This window comes from Coturnix japonica, chromosome 4 (assembly GCF_001577835.2).
Source record: "Coturnix japonica isolate 7356 chromosome 4, Coturnix japonica 2.1, whole genome shotgun sequence".
Classification (NCBI taxonomy): Eukaryota; Metazoa; Chordata; class Aves; order Galliformes; family Phasianidae; genus Coturnix; species Coturnix japonica.
The window spans coordinates 20,131,410-20,156,659 of record NC_029519.1 but is presented as its reverse complement, the minus strand read 5'-3'; the positions used below and the strand labels follow the sequence as shown (position 1 = coordinate 20,156,659).

Sequence of the window (25,250 nt, the reverse complement as noted above, 5' to 3'; positions counted from 1 at the left end):
GTGAAATTTGCTCCTGCTGAACTTAACATGAGTCACACCTACACAGATTCCTTCAGCCATCTGCCATAAGTCAATAAATCCTCTTTGAAATGTCCATTAACTCCAATAATTAAAAAAAGAAAAAAAAAAAAAAAAAAAAAAAAAAGAGGAAGTCCATCCCTCTGTGTAATAGAAGCATTGTAGCATTGTGTTCATAGGGAAAGCAGGTCTAGACTTCTATTGCTCCTCACTTTAACAATGGGGATTAGGTTGGGTTGTGGTTTAGAACAATTGTAGTCATTTGTGGAATTGTTCAGTGTATATTGCTGAGAGGGTCTCTGTGTGTTAATTTGTTAAGTAATTGAGGAGCAAAATATTATGATACTTCAGCAATTTGGTACTAATACAATATTGTGAGGTCTCTGTTGCTTTTAATGTGATTAATTCTACTGTGGTGAGTGTAACTACTTGTATAACAAGACAGAAACTGCCAAGGATAATTTAGTGTTAGAGAATTGAAATGGGCAAGGGGAAGGGATTTGCAATCATTGTTTGAATTTGCCTTCAAGATATAAATATTTCAGAGGAGACAAAAGTCAAATTTGCTGAGAGCAACATTTTATTTTTTTTTAGCTTTGAATAATAATAATTCAAAGAAATTTGACCTGATTTTAATGTTGTATGGCAAAAGAATAGTAACAGAAATCACATCTTTTGAAAGCTCTTAATTCAGTCAGTTATTGTTCATGACCAAATATTTCTGTCATGATAAAATATTAGTATCCTAGTATTTTAATAAATATCAAGAAATGGTGATGTTGCACTGCCTGATGGAGTTCTACTTATAGTACCCGACTTTGGCTGGGAGGTTTGCAAGCATCATCAATGTATTGTAATGATATACTGAAGGACTGACTGCAAAATATTTCAGACAGTCATATGATGGAGTCATGTAGATGATAAACTTTAAAGAATAAAAACATTGACTGAACATATTTCTACTGTGAATGTTAAATTTAATTTTTTTGGAGAATTTAAGTATTTTTGACTGTTTTGCTGATATATACACCTCAAAGTTGGTTAATGCCAAGAGGAGAGCATAGACTCTTAAATTTGACCTTTCATAAACTGCTTTGTAGCAAAGCAGTGATATTTTTCACAGCAAGAATGGTAGTATGTATGTATTTTTAAGAATAGTCCACATCCTTCATTGTCTTCCCACACTCAGTGAAAACACTAATTGAAGGTAATGTAATTTCTGAATAAGATCTTCTTATGGCTTTCTTTCTATTTGTTCTCAATGCTGTGATTTTTCTTCTCACCAATTTAGTTACCTGTTTATCATAGAGGAAAAAAATGGAAGAACCAATTTGTTAGCTTGACTGTGACCCTCACAGCTCCAGAATTATTTCTTCACAGCATGCCTGGTACACATGGACTTGTAGTTTGACTCTTGAAGATTTATTTAAATGGTTCTCAGGACTTCCTTAGACCTGTCAGACGTTCATACGCACTCAGGAAATAAATTGATATTAATTTGTAGTCAGAGAGGCTGCTCTCAGAACCTGAAATGGACCAAGGATTGTGGCTTATGACCAAAAGCTCCTGCTTGTGTACTGAAAGGGTTGAACTGAGTTATTTAATGGGTAAGAATCCTTTGGCTTCAGTGTCGTCGGTACCTGTGCTGCGATTGTTACTATCTGGTCTAGATGAATGTGATTTGATAGTGTGATCTTTTCCTTTTCTGAGTACTCTTTAGTGTCAAGATTCTCCCATTAAAACCTTTTCTCAAATACATTTTATTCTGCAGTTACTTATCTTCAACTTCTTGATGCCCTCTGGCAATTGTTCAGTATTTGAGACTGAGTTTGCCAAGGTGGTTCAGGGAAATCTCTGACAACTGGGTACTCGCTTAGACTTGAAAAGCATTGGCTTTATCATCCGGAGTACAGACCCTGAAAACAGACTGTATTTCTTTTCACTGCAGCATGTGATAATTTACTTAATAGTGGAAATAAGGTCATTGAGGCAGCGTCCTCTCCGTCATGATATAATTTCTCAATTACCTGGAATTGGATTGAGTTGAAGGGTCTTCTCTTTCTAGTGATGTATAGCATATACAAATGAATTTAAGGCATTCTTCAAGACAATTAAGAATGTTATGCAAACCTTTTAGCTGAAATGTTAATTGAAGAATTGAATGTCTGCCTAGATAAATAAGTACTTTGAAACGAGTGACCTCTTTACATCTCTGTTCTTGTGATTTAGGCTATTCTTGAAGTTAAAAGAAGCTCCTTCACATCCACAGCTCTTGTGATTAAATGCTGGGGATTGTATTTGTCTCAGGTAATAAGTTGTTTAGTATGTAATGTAAGTACTTCATAACCAGTTCCCACCTTCAGTAGTATATCACCTTGCATTACTGGCACTTTTCTTCAGAAGGACTTGTAATTCTTGCTGGTGTATATTGAGCACTAGATGTCATCCAGTCCAAGTTTTTGACCTGTTTCCCTCAGTTGACTTGTGAGGAATAACAATTTGTACTGAAGACTCCAACCAATGAGAACTGTGTTGAAGGCTTATACACAATTTTAGATGGTTTACTAATGCAACTAGATGATCACTTTCTCTAGGATGTGTAGCAGTGCTTCTGGCTGTTTCTGTTTATTTTGACCCAGCAGTGCACCCTTGCTGAATTAGCTGTGGTTGATAGGCTTAACAGAGTTCTAGTTATTCAAAGGAAAGGCTCCCCAGGACTTTACTTGAACTGCAGTTTTGAGCTGACATGCTGATGATTCTTTGGAGATTTAAATAAGCAATTTAATAGAAGATGTGTTTTTAACAAAGCATGTTCATGTTATGTCCTTTTTGCCCCCAAATCCTTTCTCAGCTAGAAAGGGTAGATATAAAAAGAGGGTGAGAGAAAAGAGATTCTCAATATAGTTTTGAGTGCATCTTTGCATCGTAGTAGTTAATTTCAAGAAGAAACAGGAAATCCAGCTTGCTTAGTTGGACAGCAGGCATCTGATGAACTGATTCACAAATATATTCTTGCCAAGCAAATTTGTCTTTGTGTTTCATAAGGAAGTTATCTACATAGCAGTGTGTATTGGTTTGGAGTAATAGTTATTTCTTCCCTAATAATGGACAAAATATCTTCAATTATTTTGTTTAAATTTTGACAGAGCTTGAATAAATGTGTCCCACTTTGACAGAAGCCAGTTTTATAACTTAGTGTTAATGACTAAACATATTTTATAAAGCGTGTGTAGAATTATATCTGGAAACACATACTCAATATGAATTTAATAGAAATAAAACTACTTTTAATATACATAAATATATGAATAGTGTTTTCTACTGAAGGTTAAATGTTAAAGAGAAGGCTTAAAGAGAGAAGGAAAGCAAGTCTTGATTAAAAAAAAAATAAAAATCAAATACAAGAATTTAATTGCAATTGGTGAAATGCTGAAGAGTTGAACCTTTTTAAATAACATCTTCCCATACCAAACCACAAATGAGAAATAAAGTTAGAAGGCTGTACATCGGGACATACGGTAACGTCTTTGAAACAATACTCGGTCAGCAAACTTTTTGTAGTTACAGAGAAAACTGTCTAAAACATTTAATTATTTGTAGTGAAGCTAGACTAAAATGTAATGATCTACTCTCTAGCTTTTCATGTGACTCTCTGTCACATGACACATTCTGCAACTGAAAAGAAGCCTGAACTGCACTGATGTATGCTTAGCTTCTCTCTTAGGCTGACATACATAAAGATTAGCATGAGCAAAAATCCAGATACAAGCATGTGAAAGGATCATTAAAAGGACACTGAGTCTTCAACATAAATGCTTTACAGCAGCTCTTAACGATGTGTGTTTGTCAAAATAACTTACATTTGTCTCATCAACCTTATGTTATTGCAAGGCAAGTCATCAATATGAGTCATAGAATACCAGCAGCTATCATGGCAACACTGAGTACCCTTCATATATAGTGAAGGGAAATAGTGGTTGTAGATCTTCATAATATGCAGCTGTCTTGTCCTACAAGACTTTTCTGCCTTTGTCAGTGGTTTAGTTAAATGTGAGGAAATTGAAAGTAGAGTAACAATAAAGTAAATGGGATGAGCATTTGTCTCAGCTTTCTGCCAGATTTCTGATTTCAATAGAAACCTCTTTGGAATTCTTTCTAACCAATAACTGATGACACTAAAACCAGTTTTAAAACCTGGAAGCCTGTACTTCAGTACAGCTGAGAAACAACCTAGAAGTGACACGTGAAGCTGATGAGTTATTAGCTTAATTACAGTCTTATGCTGATGCAAGGCCTGTAGATTGAGGTAACATTCTGGTGCAGATTCAAAGGCAAATTACTTGCTTACTTGTTTTAATTTCGATTTGTAAATCTTGTTTGCATTGTTTTATTGTCAGTGTAGTGTATTTCCTTGTTTCTGAAGAAAGAACAGAGAAATTGGAGAGAAGATTTAAAAAAAAAAATAATATCACATTTAAACTATGGAATATTATTTATCTCCTTCATAGGCTGGCTAAAATCAAGTTGCATCATGTAGACTTTGTGACCTTGATCCCTTGTAGCTCATATTTCTCTGAATTGCTCTAGCTTATACTGTAATCATACCTCAAAGATGAATAGCCCTGTAGAATGTATTTTTGCTGGTTCTAAAAAAAAAAAAAGGAGCTTTTGTACTTTGCTGATAGCGTGGAGTCTCAGGACTTGCCTGAGCTGATTTTACTTGTTTCCAGAATTGTCAAGTGTTCCTGGCTTCCCAAGCTCTCTCAGTGGCATATGTTGTTGATTTTTTGCTTAACAAATCACTTTTTCAACAGAAACTGGAGAAATACTTTTCCATTTTCAGACTTAATCTCATTATTAGAAACAATAAGCAGGTTCTGACTGCAAGTCATAGAGAAGCAGTAAAATACCCCAAGTGCCATATAAAATAATATAAAATGAAAAGATATTGAGACTGAGGAGAAAGAACTGACCACATTGCCAGAATGCTCTTGACTCCTTTTAACTGTCTCTCTAAAGCACTGTTCTTGAAAAGGATCATAACCTTAGTACAAGGAGGAAAAACGGAAGGTTAAGCATAATATAAATATGTCAGAAAGATGCTTGAACACTTTAAGATAAATTCTGTCTGTGTTTCTTAGGTTTTTATGAACTTCTTAAATTGAGATAATGCTGTTTAAAATGTTCATCAGAAGAAACACAAATACGTAGTTCTGTATATACAACAAATTTTCCTATAGAAGAAGTCTAACTGAAAATCTTCCTAAATTACCTTAGCACTAAAAACTAACTGCTAAAGCTGAAAAACAATTGTCAGGATATATGACTGAGGGGAAGAAATAGAAATGGAGACATAAAACCATCTCTTTTAGCTGCAGCACTTCTTTAGTTTTCCTTAACCCACTCTCAGGACCTCACCTTCATAAAAAATACACATTTTTGAGAAGTCTTTAGGAAAAGGAAGACTGTGATTTAATATAAATAATTTCATCTCTTTCAATTTTATTTTTTAAACTCTATCTGATATAAGCTGTCTGAGAAACAAAAGCAGAACTCTCCATAGATTTATGGCTAAACTTGCATCGCATCATTAGGGTTTGGAATATTGGTTTTTTTGTTTGTTTGTTTTCCCCAATGTAGACTTTGGTGCTCAATAGTTTTCATAGTATTACTATAAATACAGCAAAACAAAATTTGTCCAAGCCCAGTGGGAAGAAGACTTACTTCAGTGGTTGGGTTAACTCTACTAGAGGGGAAAATAACATGCCGCACTGAACTTTTGTCTCAGTCTTCATTTTTAGCTGTGTCTGCCTTTGAAACATCTTGTTTGTTTGTTTTCCTTTCATGTTTTCTTTAATAACCTAGAAAGGATAAGGAAGACCAGGTTACCTTGTCAATGCTGCATGTGAAATTTTACTTGTGAAACAGAAGGCTTTTCTTTTTATCCATTTTTATCCAGGAAGTTTGTATCAAAACTTATGCATTTTGAGTGTAATGCCCTTCCCACCTCTCAGACTCTGAATAACAGATCACAAGTCTGTAAGTGAGACCAGTGCTTCTGTTGGTGAGGAGAATGGAGAATAAGGTGAAAACTCTTGAGCTCAACTTCTTGGTGTGTGGTGTTTTTTGTTTGTTTGTTTGTTTTGTTTTTGTTTGTTTTGTTTTGTTTTTTAAGAAATCTGAAATCAGAAAATACCATGAAATGCTTTCTGAACCTGAAGTTTCTTTCAGGTAAGCTTCTGTGGTTTTGGTAGTTTAAAATGTGCCTTTACTTGTTAGAGCTACAAGTAAGATTGTAACTTTCATACTTCATAGTGACTGCATCATGAAAAAGGACTAAATGGATGAAGATCTTCAAGTTTTTTCTCATATTATGTTTGAAATTGAACTGAGATAAGATCATATCTGTAGTGACTTCCTTAGCCTGTGCATGGGAGTATCTGTACCTGTATACGTCAGATTCGTTTGTGCATAGATATAGTTTGACATCTTATTTTGGATTAATTGATTACTTTTGTTCCATGGAATATCATTTGTAGTTGTGAGGTAAAGCATTTTTGCTAATTAATTGTTCAGACTTTGTTGAAAATGACTATTCTCTAGTAAAAAGCTGCTGTTTCTTCTGTAAGAGCTGATGTTTTTTCCTTCAGATTTTGTCATCCTTAAGGAAACTGTTCTTTATAGTTACAACTTTGCTCAAGATCATAAAAATATATGAGAATCCAGTTGTGTATCAGGAGCTGATAACTTCTTTTGTGCAGATAGATATACTACATGAATATTAATGAGACTTGATAACTCTTTGAAATGAGTTATTCTTTCTTTGTAGATGGAGGTGCAAAGGCAAAGAGAGGTTAAAATGTCTGCTTTACTTGTGAAAGCAGTGAATAACTGGCAACAGAAATCAGATGGTTTGACTTCATATATTTTATTAAATTATAATCTTTCTTTCCTTCTCTCTGTACACAAGTATTTTCCCCAAAGCTGTGAAATGCCGAAACTTGAGATTTGAATATGATTTTAAGGAATGACTCCTAACTATTACTCCAGTTGAATATCTTTTATATTCTTCTGTAGGCAGAAAGAATAGTGGTGCTATTGTATTGCTAAGTTTTTACAAATAGCTAATTAGTTTCCATATATATCTTATTATCTGGCAAATTAAGTAAGTAGTCAAATACAATTATTTTTTTTTCTGTATTATGGACAAACAACATTGTTCAAAACTGCCAAAGATGGCGGTAGCACTCAATCTCTGATTACCAAATGTTTCCTAGGTAACAAGGATACAGCTGCAAAACTGCTATGTCAAATGGAGGGAAACAAACAACCAAGCATTTGCACTTTTCTCCTATTTTGGAATTTGAATTAAGTTAATCATAGAACTAGCACTGTTTCAGAAATTACAAGGTATGGAAGAGAAAACTGGCGTTCTGGTTCCAGTGTGTGTATTTTACTTTTGGGATTCTGTACATCTTCTAAGGTTTTTTAAGAGATGACAGAAAACTTGTAAAAATAAATCACAGCAATGTCTTTTTGTAAAACTTTTCCGTGTAGTGGAATCAGTCTTTTCAATGAATGAAACAAAAAGGAAAAAAAAGAACAAGAAAAACAAATATTTACTATTATTGTTTTCTGGGTCTTTAGAACTCAGTGTTGACTGACATAGTCTGATTTATTGGGGGGGAGCTTTAGGAATATATATTAAGAATTTTCTTTCAAAACCGTAAACAGAATTAAAACTGTGATACATTTTGTTTGTGTAAATGTAACAGTATAATTCCAGAGATAAACCTCAAAAAATGTGTCAACAATCTGAAAGTCTGTTGTGGTGAGGTTCATTTTGTATCCCAATGAAGTCATCCTTTCTGGTTTTGTTATATACCATCTTTGACATCTCTAATACTGGAAGTAATACAGTTTACAAAATGTTTCTTTCTCCATTGCATTAAGCATAAATACCTTTTCCTCACTTCCAAGGTTGTCATACTTAATCCCTTTTTGCCATTTTGTGTGCCTTTCATACAACTATCTTGCAGGTTATGCTGATTAAGTTAAACACAAATAATACAGCTCCCCAGGTTCTTTCCTTTGCTGCTACTCCAGCCTAGGAGTGTTCCTCTGTAGAGAACTAGAGCCTCTTGTAATTGAAACATCTTCTACAATTATTTCTTGAGTACTACATAAAAAAGGTGGTCATGACAATGAGATGAGAGGATGATTTGACAGTTTGATAGTGTTGACAGTGTATCACTGTTTCCTTATGGTCCCCTTGAGCGTCAGTTACATCCATTAATCATATTTGACTTGATACTCAAATCTGTGAAGCCTTTGGCATAAAAACCACACTGATTTATGTATAAAGTGGAAATGTTTTAATGTAATAAACCTGTATGCACCTGTTAGCACAGCTGTAATTAGCTTAGAGCACAAACTGAAGGTTGAATTGTCACCAGCCTAAAATCTGTTAGAATATGGAATAAAAGAGGGATGTTTAGATCTAACCACAATAATTCCATTATAACAGATTACTTTGACAAATAAAATGAAAAATAAAGTAGTAATAGAGAAAGTTAATGTGTGTCACTTCAAGGTAGAATTGCTATACATTGTTCACTTCTTGAAAAGTTTAAGTTGGCCACACTTAAGACAACATACTCTAAGTAGCAGTAAGTACTTTCCTTTTCATTCCTCCTTAGTGTTTGCAAGCAATAGCAACTTATACATTTATGTGTATATTGCAAGAAGCTTGATAATATTCTAAGACATGGGAACAGGAAAAGTGAGCAACTGTCTGGCAGGTGCAGTATATGCCTTGTTTACCCAGATCTCTTAGCCCTCCCAAGATTTTGAAATAGCTGCTGTGCCTGAAGAGCAAAGAACTTATGTTATTTGGAATATATTCATTATGAGCAATCACACGCTTGCCAAATAAATAAATCAAAGCTGCTCTAAGGTAAAATTTTATTCTTTTTTTGGACAGTTGCTGTAATAAGATACTGTAGACAGTTGACAATAAGTTAAAATAGCTGATTATTGCACTCCTCTTATATGTGAACTATATGATTGCATCCAAAGACTTTCACATCCTTTCAGATAAAGTCATCAGAAAATACTGCTTCTGTATTGCAGACAAGTGTGTCACATAGGTCAGACTAACAATTTAGAGAAGCAAAGTAATACCTGTTTTACAAGATGTTTTAAAACATTTTTTTAAAATGATTTTTCAAAAAGGTGATAGCAATATTTTCATGACAGCTGGTTTTGAAGCAAGTTAGGGTAGCTCTGAAAGAATCAGACTGAGCTGTAACATAGACAATGAGTGCATCAGAAACTGGTGGATTATCGGGGCTGGGAATGTAATTCTGAGTCAGGTTGATCTGCAGAGTGAAGAGGAACACACGAAGAGCAAATTACAGCTGTTATCTTATAAAACCATGATCAAAGCAACCCCATAAAGAACATTGGTTTTGCCACTGTTGTTGAATTGAAAATAATCGCTTACTGAAGATAGGTTAACAGAGTTGTGAAATTGCTTTGTGAACTGTATTCACCTTGTTTACAACTGGTTGAAAATCATAGAATGGTTTGGGTCGGAAGGGCCTTTAAGATCATCTAGTGCCAATCCTCTTCAATAAGTGGGGGCATCTCCTTCTAAACCGGGTTGCTCACAGCTCCATCCAGCCTGTAAAACTTTTTCCATAACCATGATGTCTTCATAGTTGCAAAATCTACATTCAGTTCTTGATCACTCATCTTCGAGTTGAGTTGGGGGAACGAGCATTGCTTTGTTTACAATTAATTTCTTTTTTTTTTCTTTTTTTTTTCCCCTTTCCTATCTCAGACCTTTCATGACTTAATTCTAAAAATCTAGAATTTAACTTATTTTATTAGGAAATAAACTGCTTTACTTATGTTCCATATTGCTAAGGTAAAAATCTCATTGCAAGCTTTGGAATAACAGACTGAGAACTGTCCAATCAGAAACAAATTACTGGTGACCTAGTTACATGTAGTAACTGTAAGTAGTACATATAGTAACTAGGTCTAGCCAGTGTGTTATCTAACAAATAAGTAGGACTTATACTTTTGTGAAAAATGTGAACACTGGTAAGACTGTAACTGTGACATGTCATTTATGACATTTCATTCCACTGCTCTGGAAAAAAAGGCAGAATCTGTCTCTGAGAATATTACACCCAGAAAAGTTGTCTAGGGGAGACAAAATGCTGCTTCCTTTCCTGGCTCAGTTACTTCCCTCCCCATCACCTGGAGCTTGGATCCACTCAGATGGCAAACTTTCCTCACTACAGCTCCAGCATGGCTACACATCTCTTCTGTTTCCCTACCAAGTATTCCAGCATTATCTTTGAAAAGCATCCACAGTCACTTCTACAAATTGTATGTTCTCAGTCTCCATGCCTCTGGCAAATGAAGGACAAATATGTGAATACTTTATTGTCTCGCTCCAATTTATAGAGAGGAGAGGAGATTCTCTGATATATGTATACCCTGCGTGAGATTAAGAAACAAAAGTTCAAATGTTGTTCTGACAAATTTATTACAAATCTTAATCAGGGAGATGGAGGAGGGGAGGCTGGACACTATTACAAATAAGGGTGATAGGGAAGGAAAAAAGGGTGATAGAAAAGATAGGAAATAGGAGCAAGCAGTCTTTGAAGGAATAAAGAGAGAGATAGTCCAAAGTGATCGATTCAGCTTTCTTTGGAGTGTTGGCTCAAATCCAAATTGATTGAGTCAGCTTTCCTTGGAATGGCAGCTTCTGGCTCTGGGATCTCGGTAGAAACTATTCCTTTGTTCCCATCTTCTGGGCCTTGCCAGCAGATAAGAGGAAGCAGGGAAGCCTACCTGCATCCTGTTTATGACAGAACTTGATGCTATCATTTCCCAGTTTTCCCATACCAAGTTGGAGCTATTTAGTCACAGGCCAGATCTTTCACTAGTAAACACTCCTGAGCACTCTCTTCCATAGGCAAACAGCTCTGGAGGAAGGTGCTTTCAAATGTCCATGAAGTGATGTTGATTGTCACATGTTAGCACCCATCACTTGCCTCCTCCATAGATCAGTTAGTCTTATCACAAAAGATGCCTCAGGATACAAGCTTTGAGCCAGAAAACTAAAAGGGGCTTTCACATATATGTAGCTAAGGCTGTTGCTTGAAACAGTTTAGTTTTGTTTCCTGCTGTGTTTTGAATTCTTAAAAATGTTTTTTATACGTGTACAGTTTAACTTCCATCTTAGGAGGCCTCTCATTTCAGATCTAAACTTCTCTGTAAGGTTATGAGAAGCACATAGAATGTTTATCTCTACATTATCAAATGGTGATGGCGGTTCATAACAATGCAGTGATGTTAAATGCACTGAAGTGGTAATCACCAATTAAAAAATAATAATTGTTGTGTCAGTTTCTGTGATAGAAATGTTTGTTCCTCCTTTATACCAGTATTTTCTAAAATCAATAATTAGAACACAGCTTTCTTTGGGAATCAACACAGCACATTTCTGTCACATTAGAGTTAACAAATAGTAGCTAACTGTTGTTTTTTGATTGTTTGCAACAAGTACATGGTAACTATATTTTACTGGTCTGCATTTACATATCCAATCTTTATGAAGCTTATCTCAATGAAAAAAAAAAACAAACAAACACACACACAATCTCCTGAATAGTTTATCTATTCAATTTAAAATATAAAACATCTGATATAATGGTATAACAAAGTAAATTACATTGTATTTCAAAGTAAATAGCAGCTGTAATTGTGGTATGTAGGATGTTTGTTGTAGCAATTTCCCCTTCATAGAAAGACTCAATAATGAAAAAATTGAACTAGATCTTATACTAGACATCATTTCTTTTCCCTTTGTGAATCCTAATTCTCTTGTTCATATACTTTTCATCTGTCTATTACATGAAAAGCTAAAGCTACTTTATGAACATTCAAGTGTAATTTCTACTTTTTGAAATCAAATGTTATTCTCAAATATATTCTTTGGCCTGTATGATTTCCTAACATATTTTTGGCTTTTACTGCATATATTGCACTGTGATATTATGAATGTTTACACAAAATACTTTCCCAAAGGTCATATTTTATGAAATCTTCAGATACTCATTTTCAGAATGACTTGGCTGAGAGAAGTACAGGTTTAAAACTGTTCAGACTTTCTTTAGCTTTGGTACACAGAAGATTTTATCTATGCAAAGTGTCTAGAACTTTTTGTCCTTTAACTGAAATCCAGATAAGGAAAGGATGTGGATAAATATAGAACAGAAAAAATTCATTGCCTCATTAAGGCAACCCTGTTTGTGTTGTTACAAGGAGTTAATACTCTCTTCTGTTATCCTGATTTTTTTAATTTACTTCTTTCTGTGAAAACAAATTCAAAATAAGCTTTTGTTGTATGTTTCCTTTTCAGGAGATAAATGTCAACCTACTGAATACAGAAAAGTGAAAAATATGTTATTGGATCTTCAGAATCAGAGATACGCCGCACAATCAGAAGATAGAAATGTTGGTGAGAAAATGGCTTTAAGGAAACTTCTCGTAGATCAGATGTTTCATTATTTTGATTCTGACAGCAATGGACTTGTGGACACAAATGAATTGTCTCAGGTAAGATTTAGATTTGTTTCCATTAACTCAGAAGCCATTTAGTTGCTATTGTTCAGACATGGAATGCTATGTCTCAGGATGCTTTTGCTTTATAAAATACTTGCGTATCTCTGAGGTGGAAAACTCATTCAGGTTTTCTGCAAAAATTTTAATTATTCAGAAATTATCTTAATAATTGAGAAACCTGAATACAGTTACTTTAAATATACATAAGGAGGGGCAGAATATACTATAGGGTTGCTTTATCCATTAAATATTCTATTGTCCATTGCATGTATTCTCGAAGTAAAAACGTATTTTAGGAGTTAAAAAGAAAAAAAAAAAAAGGAAAAAAAAAAAGAAAAATAATATAAAAACCAAAACAGTATTTTAAAGCAATTTAATAATAATAATAGAGTTTTTACTGTGTTTCTTATCAGCAAGCTTTATGTAGTAATTGCAGATTTAGACCAGTAATGGTTGCACCAGTAGGCAGGACAGCACTAGTTGTAATTTACCTAAAATGACTGTCTCTGATTAATGTTGTCATGGGAAATGTATTTTGATTGACCGGATAGTATCAAAGTTTACTTATGAGAAACTCCATTGAAATACATCAAATTTGGTAATGTTGAATACTAGACAGCCACTAAAAAAATACATTCCTGAATGGATACTGCATTATAAATCGTAATAAGTTGCTTGGTTACGATTTATACCTGGGAAAGGGTAGCTCTGGGTTCTCAGGGTTCTGGCTGATGGCAAATGGAATGTGAGTGAGCAATGTGCCCTAGCAGCCAAAAGACCCATCTTTACCCTGCGCTGCATCAGGCCCAGCACTGTAAGTCAGGTGAGGGAGTGGGTTGTTCTGATTTGTGCAGCCTAATCTTGAACACTGTATAGTTTTGAGTATCAGAGATAAGGACTTCAAATGTAGTGAAGGGTCTAGAGGACAAGACATATGAGGAGCAGCTGAAGTCCCTGGGTTTGCTCAGCTCTGAGCTGAGGAGCTGAGGGTGGCTGCAGCTCCACATAGGGAGTGGAGGAGCAGCACTGAGCTCAGCTCTCTGTGGCAGCGACAGGGCTTGAGGGAATGGTATGGAGCTGCCTCGGAAAGGGTCAGGTGAGGTATTAAGAAAAGTTTCTTCAACAGAGGGCAGTGACCGTGCTCCCAAGCTGCAAGAGTTCAAGTAGTGTTTTGACACTGCTCTAAGAAAGACATAAGGTTTGAATATTGGCTGGTCTGTGTGGAACCAGGTGTTAGACTCAGTGATCCTTGTAGAGATATGTTTTCTTGATGTTTTTTTAAAATATTTTGGAACTTATGCTTTCAAGTGAATTTGGTGCCTTCATTCATTTTACAAATGGTACTTACTCTACTGTATAAATACATACCATACAAAGTTCTTGCAGGTATAGTTGTATGATTTATGTGTATTACTTATATAGAATTGAAACAAAGTGTTTCAATTCCTTAGCAATTAGTGTATTGGTTAATAATATAAAGAAACTAAATTTTAGATTCTTTTCTATTTTACCACTTGAAAGTATCTTGGCTTTTTTTTTTTTTTTTTTTTCCTCCCCCCTTACTATAACTCCCATCTAATTACTGAAGTACCACATATGATACTCCGAAAGCCATAGTCCTATGTATTTCCATGGTAACTACAACATGTACAAAGAGCACAGTGACTCTATTTGATGAAGCAAATGCTCAGTGATAAAATGTTATTTTTCAGTGTAGTCATCCTTAGCCATGTCTTTTCATTAGTAATGAAGAAGAACCTGTGTGCTGCACTTTTAAACATCTGTACCAGTGGAGGTGTTTCACTGTTTCCCAGTGTTCCACTACCCACCTCCCCTTGGTGTTCCTACTGCTGAATGTCAGTGGGTGCCACTTTTTTCTGCATAGATGAATTCAGTGACACACCTTTGCATTGTATACACTTCCGAATCAGATACCAGTTTTCCTGACTGCCACTCTACTGCCAACTGTTGCATGGCAACAATGTGTAACAGAATATTGGTGGGAAGATTTGACCAAAATTGACATCAGACATAATGGACCAATGAAATAAAATAGGGAGCACTATTTTTTTGAGTAGCCATCACAGTATTGAAGGTCAATAGAAAAAACACAGAGTTTCCGAATGTTTGTGAAGTTACAGAAATTTAATTGCACTATGTACACTTCTCTTTTATTTCTTTCTTGGTGTCAAGCTTAGTTTAAAAAAATAAAAAAGTCTTTCAACATGATATTTTCAACCATGCTATATGTTATTTGCAATAATATAAATAATTTTTAAAGCAATTGCCTTTAATGCCAGTCATGGAGCTTTTTGTTTAAATTCATAACAGACCATCAAATTATCTGATCCAAAGTATAATAAATAGCAAAATGAAATAATTGATAGTACTGTGTGGTTTGTTATATTTTGATGAGACACAAAGAATAGCATGTTGCTCCCAGAACAAGTTCTTTAGTCAGTTTGAATAGAGAAGAAAAATAATGATATATGTTTCACTTGAAGCCTTCTTGACAGCAGAAGCTTCATCTGAGAACCTCTGTCTCCCTTACCTAAGTCAAAGTGAGGAACATTAAATCATCTTGGTTATCCAGAATAGTGTGTAGTTTTGCAGTTTAGCACCATCTCTTGTATAATCTCAGCCGTTGTAAATTTTGGCTTTTGACTGATGGAGTTTTTAGTCTGTATAATTGTGGAGAACTGAACATACGACTCCAATCTAAATAAAGATTCAAAACAAGCAATCAAATTACAAGGACTTGGTGTAGGATCTTTAGTTGAAAACACTTGCTTTCAGAGCATTATTTGTGACTGTTGAAAGCTTGACACGTGTATTCTGCTGAGTTCAATCAACTGAATGCTTTTTTCTTAAACCTGGTGTCAAGTCAAATTAGATTCTTGTTTTCTTCTCCTTCTAATGTATTCAGTAGCCATAAGTATTTCTGAAAATTGAAATTGTTGAGAGGAGGAGAAAAGGAACAAAAAGTCCCAGTCTCATAGTTGACTAATTTGCAGAGTGAGAAAGGTTCCTGGCATTGAAAAGGTGATTAATTTTCTTGGAAAGATAATTATATAATATCCCATACATCTTTGCATTTCTCTTTTTGTGGGGAGAAAATGTTTGAAATGTTTACTGATACATTTATTTAAGAAAAACCATGTTTTTATTATACAAAATATATTCAGCCTTCGGATGTGGATTCTGCTGTTTATTTCTTGAACTGATTCTGTGTGTGTGTGCTGTCATAATATGTCCCACCTTAAGGAATTTCACTGATGAGTGAACATCTGTGAAAAGGTTCTATCAAAAATACAAGTACGGTGAGTTAGGAACTCCTGAGAGCAGTCTGTTCGATCCTGCTGATTTAAAAACACTCAGTACTGATGTTTTCTGTTTGCTAATAACTTGACAAGTAGACAGTTTTACAAAGGTCTTATGCAGGTAATAATTTCATGTCCCAGTCAGTCTGATCTAAATTCAGTTTACTAAAACATATAGTTCCAATTTCCTTTTTCAAAATCCAGATCGCCATACTCTAATGCCTACTCTGGCCTGTGTCTCTTGTGATAGAGGGGAAAAATCATACTGAACACCACAATGATGAACTTAGCTTTTCTTTCAGAGAATTAGCAGCATAATCCAATCTCATGTGAAGTCTAGAAATGTATGGATCAGCAGCAGTTTGAACAGCAAATTGGTGTTAACGAAGACTAACCGTGATACAAAATCTCTTCTTAATTTTCTAAAATTTGTCCTCACAGATCTTTAGGGGAGCTCTGCATATTGATTAAAACTGAATGAAATTTCCAGACATGCCCAAAGTATCTGCTTATACACTGAGATCAGTGTACAAACAAGCACTAAATCTTGTATCTGTAATCAAATGTTGAGCTTGATGAAGATAAGAATTAAATGCCAGAAAAATAGTAGCTACCTACAGTATCATTCTTGGAATTATTGCAGTCATTTGGACTAAATGTTTATCAAATATTAATGACTACTGCTATTTTATTTTTTAAATAAAATCAGATAATTATTAGATGAAAAACATCATGATAGATTTCAGCTCAAAAAATGGAATCTGATAATATTAATATACACCTTAAAATATAGGACTATAGTTTTAAGGGTTGGTGAATTTTAACAGGTTTTATTGCCTTACTGTATGCATGATGTTAAGCCCTTGTTCGTACAACTGAAGACAATGGGAGTGAATGTTTTAACCAAAGAAGCAAGCAAAGCAGCAGTGCTTCTCACCCTCCAAGTGCTGCATTTCCATGAACCAGTTGCAGTTTTATGTACATCTCATGACTTGAAAGCTCAGATTTCATTTAAAGATACAACAGTGTGTGCTGAAAACTTAAGTCTTCTGTAATTAAAGAAATAAGACTAGAAGTTACTATTTTTTCCTAAGCTACACTTTTGTCCTTCATGTACCACCTTAAGAGCTATTCAATTTTATTTTTCTTAATTCCGTTTACTGTAAACTCATAAATTGTTAAGTGTAGCTAGCACTAATGTTCAGATAGCATAGGATGCCTCTGTAATTAATAACAACTAAATGTTGCTTTGTGTTAATTTTTCTTATCTTTGTGAATGGTTTTCATAATTTCCAATGTGCTAACAAGGTTGTTATCTTTTTATAATGTGTTTATGTTAGCATACAGAAAATAACTTCCAGGAGGAAAATTGTCCTTTCTCTTCTCTGTAATACTCCTATTGTTCTTTTTTATACATTTAGACATTTTGGATTTACATGAATAATAACTGAATCCATTTGTTTCTATTCCTGCTGATTCCTTTGCAGAACAACTGGAACACAAAAGCCTCTGTATTGCTTGATTTTTCAGAAGCTATCATATAATGCAAATGGAGTAGCTTTCTAGTCATTCTGGGAGACAGGTAGAGGAGAAGAGGAGTAATTATTTTACAAATGAATGAAAACTGTATTTACTTTCATTTTTCTGTGTCTGGTACAAATCTGCAGCTGTTAGATGATTAGACTTGTTGCATTAGGTTTTGTTCTTTGAGATATGAAATTTTTTTTGTGTGTGCTATCTAAAATTAAAATTCTGAATATCTTTGCATACAAACATTTTAAATACCTTGGATGATGTCCAGAGCTTTAAACGTAAGCAGTGCACAAATTAAAGAACGTGTCTTACGGAGAAGTTTATATGATTGAAAATCTAGTAGCTATTAATTATGAACTGTTTACAAAGTAGATGGGCACCCGTAATGAAACAGTGGTCTTTTCAGGTCAACTACTTTGTTAACAGGTCCTTGGGGAGATAATAGGCTTTTCAAGAGCCTCTAAGAAACTGATAAAATTAGTAGGGCAATTGGTGTTTATTTTAGTTAATTTTGAAAATGTCTGAGTGTTTTTGGTGGCTTTTTTTTTTTTTTAAATTTTTTTTGTGGTTAGGAGTTACTGAGAGGAAAAAATCACATATGCTTAGGATACTGTCTTCTCATGGATATTCAAACTTTTCTAAATCACTGTTCATAAACATAAATAAGTGAAATCAGCTTTGTCATTTGCAGTTTTTCTACAGTGCTTCTGTTTAGCTGGATTACATATACTTCTTACATATTCTGATTTTTAAAATTAATTTCAGAAAGTCTGCTTTAAAGTTATAAACTTAAAACTTCAATAAATAATTACAAAGTAACTAGAAAATCCCTGACTCCACACAGTTTCAGTTCTTTGCCTCACAGCAACCTTAAAATGATCTATTAAATGATTATTAGAAACAATTAATTATACTAGAGAACTCTAAGAGTCCAAATGTAATTTCATGGTTATAATTTTCTTGTCAGGTAATAAAACGGGATGAGCTTGGCAAGGATCTGTCTGACTGCTCTCTGTTCGATTTGCTGAAATATGATGATTATAATAGTGACAAGCACCTAGGTCTGGAAGAATTCTATAGAGCTTTTCGTAAGTACAAAGATTAGCCTATTATTTTTTCAGTTTTCTTTCTCATTTCTTGCTTTGTCTTCCAAAAGTGGCTTGTTTTTTTAATCATTTTTAGATTCTGATACATCAAGATGCTGTATTTAAACAACAGGTGTAACTTAGCAGTCATGATATTATAGAGGACTCTTTAATGGAAATCAATAAGAGATCTGTTTGTGTCTGTGTTTCTCAGAGATTTTGGTAATGGAAGAATTTGTAGATGATATTTCTCAATGCCAACCTGCATTAAAAAAAGATTTGTTGTGCACAAGTGAAAACAAGTGCAGTCCAGACGTTGTTATAGAAATGAAAAAGGTAGAATGTTTCCCTACGCCCTTTCTTATTGAGTGCTGTTAAAACCAGTCGTGATAAACTCAGCAACAAATGTACTGCTTTAATTGGTGCTTTAGGATTCAGAGGGATGTACTGATTAGTAATACACTTCTGCCAGGTGCTTGTTCTCTGAATACCAAAGGTGTATGGGATAAATGCTTATAGTACATGTGAACTTCTTAATGTATTCACTGGGATATGAGTCAAAATGATATTGAGGAGTAGAAAGAAATGGGATGATTTCTAGTCCAATATTTATTCCTTTGTACAAGGTACGTATTCATTACATTGTTTAAAAATAAAAGCTCAAAAGGCTTCCAGATCATTGTGTGCTCAACAGCCACGGGAATGTGAAATACATTTAATGGCTGTAATTATAGCACAATGTGTGCTCTTTCAATAAAAGAAAAAAATTAGCTCTAGTTCCACTGCATTTGGTCTTCAGAGAGCTTGAATTTAGTCCTTCTAATCTGCATTAAAAGTATTAACAAAGAATACATATTGATTTTAAAGTATAGCTAGTGAAACAAAATGAAAATTAAATGGCAGATTTCTGGTTATTAGACTACTACTCTTTCAGCAAAACAAGTTGAAAACAAGGACAGTACACAGGCCAAGCCAAACTCCAAGTGAATATGACAGCTCCAGTCCAGAGATGTCAGATATGATCTGCTGCTTAGCAGTGGCAAATTCTGTGTTTGTGATTACAAAGAATATGAATGGTGAGTTGAATTCATGCAAGAACTCTCATCACATTTTCCGTCATCAAAGTACCTACTAAGTTAAAATCAAACTAAGAGTCAAACTCTGCTTTTTCTTTCATAGAGAAGGAATGCAGAAAAGATTTATTCCAAGCAAAATAAATACTTTTCCTTCTTCAGGATTCTCTTTGTGTATTTCACTGTTTCAATCTGGTATCCTAAAATAGTGTTATGGTAGCATGCGTTGTGATTGTGAAATGATTATTTTTCACCATGCGATGATTTTGACTTCCTCTGATGTTTTTAAGTATGTAGAAAAAACAATCCAAGTAATCAAAATATGGGCGTTTTTTTTTAAAAAGGGCTTTTCATAATTGCATCTTGAGATCTTACAACTGTGCAGTACTATTGGCAGGGAATAATTTCTGCATTTTTGCTTTTATTTGAAGAAGTCCAGAAGACATCTTACTGTAAATTAAAAATGCTTGAGCCATAATTTACCCTTTCCATAGTACTTTGTTTCTTGCGCTGATAGTATGTGTCTCTCTGGTTTTTAATTTTTCATCTCCCAGTTTTAAATCTATTTTTAAATACCAATCTCAATGTGACAACTTATGCTTCTAGTGTGTTTGTCTCTGTACCTCTTAGCAGTAGTGTGATAGATTTGAGAACTGTTGTACTACTCACGTTCTCACGTTCTCTTTTAAGGTTGTCTCACTAACAGCTGCAATAGGAGTTATTCAGATTTATGGTGAAGGGCAGTAAAGAAAATTTGGGTTCGTAAAGCTGAACAAATGGGGTCCTATACAAAAATGTGGTTATTTAATAAGTTATTAATTAAGTTACTAAGTTTTTTTTTGTTTGCTTTTCCCATCTTTATAACTAACAAGTTGCTTATTTAGGTAAGAGAAGGGAATGGATGAAAAAGAAGGAAGGAATTCCAGTCTCTTGCACAAGACAGTTAAATGGGCACAGAAATACAAGCACTGGGTTGTAGAGAAGTAGGCCCCACAGTCTGTGCTAATTCCCAAATAATTTCTCAAGGATGCTTTAGGAGACAGCCTTGTAGCTAAAGCAACTAAAATATGAAACATACCATAAATAGTAAAATATAATTTTAAGACGTGTTTGTATGTGGTGAAGACTAAAGAGCCCTCATTTTTAAGTATAGGTCTTAAATTATCTTTTCTACCTTGAGCAGGAGAGTGTGCTACACAATAGAATCAGCAAATTCAGAAAGCTGAAAAAGAACTGAGAGTATGCACTAGGGGTATTTGTGTCAGCAGGCTGAGCTATAAAGGGGATGGTTATAATCAAGCATACAATGCATATTTCTAGCTGTGATTTTTAACTGGCATTTAATAGCACTTCAGTAGGATTTGATCTTTGAACCCAGTTGGGCAAAATTAAAAGGTATTGTCACTGTTATGCTGAAAAGCTTGCTCTCTTGAATATTTTTTTTTCTTTTTAAAGGATTAGGTAATTACATGTTATTTAAATATGAATGTGTATCTATGGGCTTTGTTATCAGTAATGCTGCACCAGCACTTGAAGGTGAAAAATGCTTTTTTTCATTGACATATATAATTAGAAATGTGACTGTCATCTAATGACTGTAAATTTAGGATCAAATATGGCTGTAAATTTTGCTGCTTTATCAAGAGTTTGTCATGCACAACAGGAAGTCTATTTTTTTTTTCTTCTGGTAGATACTAATCCTCCTTAAGGGCAAAATAAATCATTGACTATTGTAAATGTATTAACATACATATAAATACATATGTATACCCATTTTAATATGCAGGATAACTTAAGGTTAAAATATAAACAGCAGTATAATAATTCCTCTCTGCTTCAGAAGATCAGATGTTGAGGCACTAAAAAAGAAGGGAAAGACTTAAGAGGGTGAACAGCCTTTGAAGTGTGCACTGAAGTCCCAGTCTGCAAAATGTTACAAGAATATGAAGGTGATTACTGGCTTGTGTAGTGTTTTGCAGACAAGTAAGCCTGATGTGGCTTTAGTGTTATCAGCTGCTTTCATATATTTCATGAGCTTGGTTTTGGTGGCATGGCATATATCCACTAGATATATTTACTAGATGTAATAAGTTCCACTTGATCAGTAGAGCATATAGAAAGGTACTGAGTTTTTTTTCCATTAGTATAAGATAAAGTGGGTAATTTAGATCTTTTAAGGACTTATGAAAGGAGGACTGAAGGGAATCATCCTGAACATACTGGTCAATCTTCCACTGTTCCAGCTGCACAATGTAAAATTCTGTTCTGAGAGTGATTCAGCTCCACCCTAGCATTTTATTTTGCCGGTTTGTTTTCCTTCACCACATAGTCCTAAAGAGATTTTATATAAGAGAATGTGGTTTTAGTCAGAGCAAGATGTATTTAACTTTGTCTGAAAGGGTGGCTGAAAGCATAAGATGCTGAAGCCAAACAAAAGGGAGAAGTAAAGTATACAGATTTGTGAATGCTTTTTCTTCTGAAAAATAAAACTCAGCTGATGCACTTCTTGTGTTTTTCAAGGATCTTCTGTCTTTGTGTAGTGTCTTCTGTGCTATGAATATAATATTCTTTGTTGCACATTCAATCTGCCTGTCTTCTGTTGCTCTTTTCTAAAGTAAATAATATTTATTCCTTTATAGTACCTTATAAAATGAAATTTCAAAGCAGATCACTTCAGGTGGCCTTCATAGTGGCTTACAAAATCTCAGGGGATATTAGAAGTAAGTAAATAGCTATAAATTATTCTCACTCAGCATAGTGCAGATGTGTATGTTAGCCCTTCTGTGATCACAGTAGAAAGAATGATAGTAATTTAGATATTTATGAATAGAACTGATTGAAATTACAAGTTTACGGTAAATAAGAGTTTTTCATTGGTTCTTTACAATAATAGAACTAAATGCTTTAAGAACTCATAAAATGAAGAAAAAAAAAAGGTGTTTTCCAATTTTTTTTATATTAATGTAGAACTATTATTGTTATTGTATGCGCCAAAAGGGGACCACAAAATTGAAGTATGAAAAAGAAGAGGCTCAGAGGAAACCTTATCATTTTCTACATTTACTTGAAGGGAGCCTGTGGTGAGATGGGAATGAACCTTTTCTTCCATGTAATTAGTGACAGGACTAAAGGGAATCGCCTCAAGTTGTGCCAGGAGAGATTCAGGTTCGACATTAAGAAATACTGCTTCTCTGAGAGAAGAGTGGTCAGGCACTGGAATGGGCTGAGCAGGGAAGTGGTGGAGTCACTGCATCCCTGGAAGTGTTCAAAAACTGTTTAGATATTGTACTGAGGGACATGTTTTAGTGGGAGATGTTGGTGATATGTAGACTGTTGGAATGAAGCCTTGATGATTCCTTGTACTTGCTCTATGTATTTAAAAGTACCTTAGAAGTGTTATTCAGGTCACGGATACAAACTGAGATCTTATTACTGGGGAATGTTTGTGAAGATGCATTTAAAACTTCAGTAACAGCTGTTATTACAGAAGTTGTTCAGGGATGATGATACAAAACTTCGATTCATTGTAGCTTTTAGGAGAATCTGTGTGACCAGTGATTAATATGAATGTCAAAACTAGTGCTTTGTTTTGTCTTGAATTGTATGGAAGGGCAAAAAGCAAGAAGTATCCATAAATGCAGGTCTTAGTTGAGAATTATTATCAGGTAGTCTAATTTCTGCAAAATGTTTTTAAAATATCGCTGCTGTCCTTAAGATGGTTTCACTCTTAAATTAGACTGTCAACTGCAATTATTACAGGTGCATGTTCCAAAATCATTTTTTAAAATATATATCTCTAATAAGATATCTAAATCTAACAAGAATCAAAGAATTGTTAATGTTGAAAAAGATCTCTAAAATCATTTAGTTCAACCATCCTTCAGTATCCATGCCCACTAAATCATGTCACTCAGCAATACATCTATATCTTCAAGTCCACAAAGTCTTACTCAAAAAATACCTATTGGATTTATATTTCTAGCATTTTCAGCGTTGTGTCCAAAATATTTATTGTGAAATCTGAGTCAAAGCTTTATAACTATGACGAGTCCTCAATAATAAAACTGTCTAACAAATGGCAGAAGAAAGAGTTTCTGAGGTTCTGTCTCCTGCTATCATTAATTCCTTCTTGGCAAAAAGTAGTGTGTGTCAGATTGTTTCGGGGAGAATTATATTTCAGCACTGGAAATACAAATTAACAACATACTGAGTAGAAGCTATTGAACTTAGTGGTAATATTTTTCCACTTGATAATGATCTACCTGTACTACGTATATTTTCAGTCTAGAGATTATCAGCTGGAAAAGAGTACAAAGTGTAGAATGGGCAGAATTTAGAGCTCATGGTTTTAGCGTGAATAAACTATTATTTCATAAATTTAGACACATAGAAATAGAATTCTAATTAAGTTATGCATGTGTCACGGGTTACTTAGATTTACCTATGCCCGTGACAGGGGAAGCCACCCCATGCCCCCCCCCCCCCCCCCCCGGGGCCCGGAAAGGAGGGGGAAAAGGGGAATGGGATAAAAACAGCGACAATCTAAGGAGGAAAAACTTATTTTACTAAATATGATATCGAAATACAAGATAACACAATATAATATAATTGAGGCTAACAAATCGAACAAACAGAGAGAGAGAGTCCCCGAAAACCGAGAGGCCTACTGTGAACTCGAGGCAACACGGCTGGAACGCTTCCCACTCTCCGAGAAGTTTGAGAGAAGAAGGAGGGCACTCCAGCCTGGGAACGAGATTATATAGCGTCCTGGTCCCGTGACTTATTATTAACCCTGTTGTTCTCTGGGATATGTAGTCTTCTTCTGTGGACTGCACATTCAATAGAAGTATCCATACTTTACATGATGTTATGATGTGGAATACTGATAGCAAAATTACAAAATTACAAAACCATGACAGCATTGTAATAAGTGAATGATTGTGCATTTAGCTGTAAATAGCTATCCATGGTGAACTTTAGTGTTGCAGCTGATATCTTTATGTTGCTAGTTCAGAGATATTTTCATTTTTGCAAGTCATTATACCCATAAGATTGGGTCACTATTTGTGTTCCAGCATTCACAAACACCTTCATCTAGATGGTTCACATTGCAAAATACATTTAAAACAATAATTTATAATCAGTTATCTTTACTAACAGTTTTAAGGGAATCAGTCTTATTCCAATACAGGGGATAAGGCATAGGGGAGAGAAAATGTTTCCAGAGTATTATACACAAGAAGGAAATACTTGAATGAGGGAGGTGATCACTAGCTAATTCACAAACAAGGGCATTAAAATATATTATTCACATCAAAATTACACTTCTCCAACTGCAGTGAATATTAATAGGCTCATAAAATATTATTTAGTAAGAAACCTCAATAGCTGTTGCACTACTTGTTTTCTTTGCACCCATAAAAATCACCTCTTTATCTGAATTTCTTATTCGGAAATTGTTTTAGCCTAGAGCTATAATACTGCTAACCAAAAATAAATACTCATTTAAGCAAAATTACTAAAATAATTTAACATTATCATAATTTGAAGTCTACATACGTATTACTTTTCCTTCA

General features: G+C 34.4%; 1 protein-coding gene across 4 annotated transcripts in view; it reads left to right on the top strand.

Annotated features, from left to right (window-relative positions):
- Window positions 1-25,250, top strand: part of FSTL5 (follistatin like 5) — a 243,654-nt gene that overhangs the window by 138,554 nt on the left and 79,850 nt on the right. For all 4 annotated transcript variants that reach the window (XM_032444360.1, XM_015860999.2, XM_032444359.1 and 1 more), the window contains 2 exons: window positions 12,461-12,657; window positions 18,484-18,604. In XM_032444360.1, the coding sequence (XP_032300251.1) occupies window positions 12,461-12,657; window positions 18,484-18,604 (318 nt within the window). The remainder of the gene's footprint in view (window positions 1-12,460; window positions 12,658-18,483; window positions 18,605-25,250) is intronic.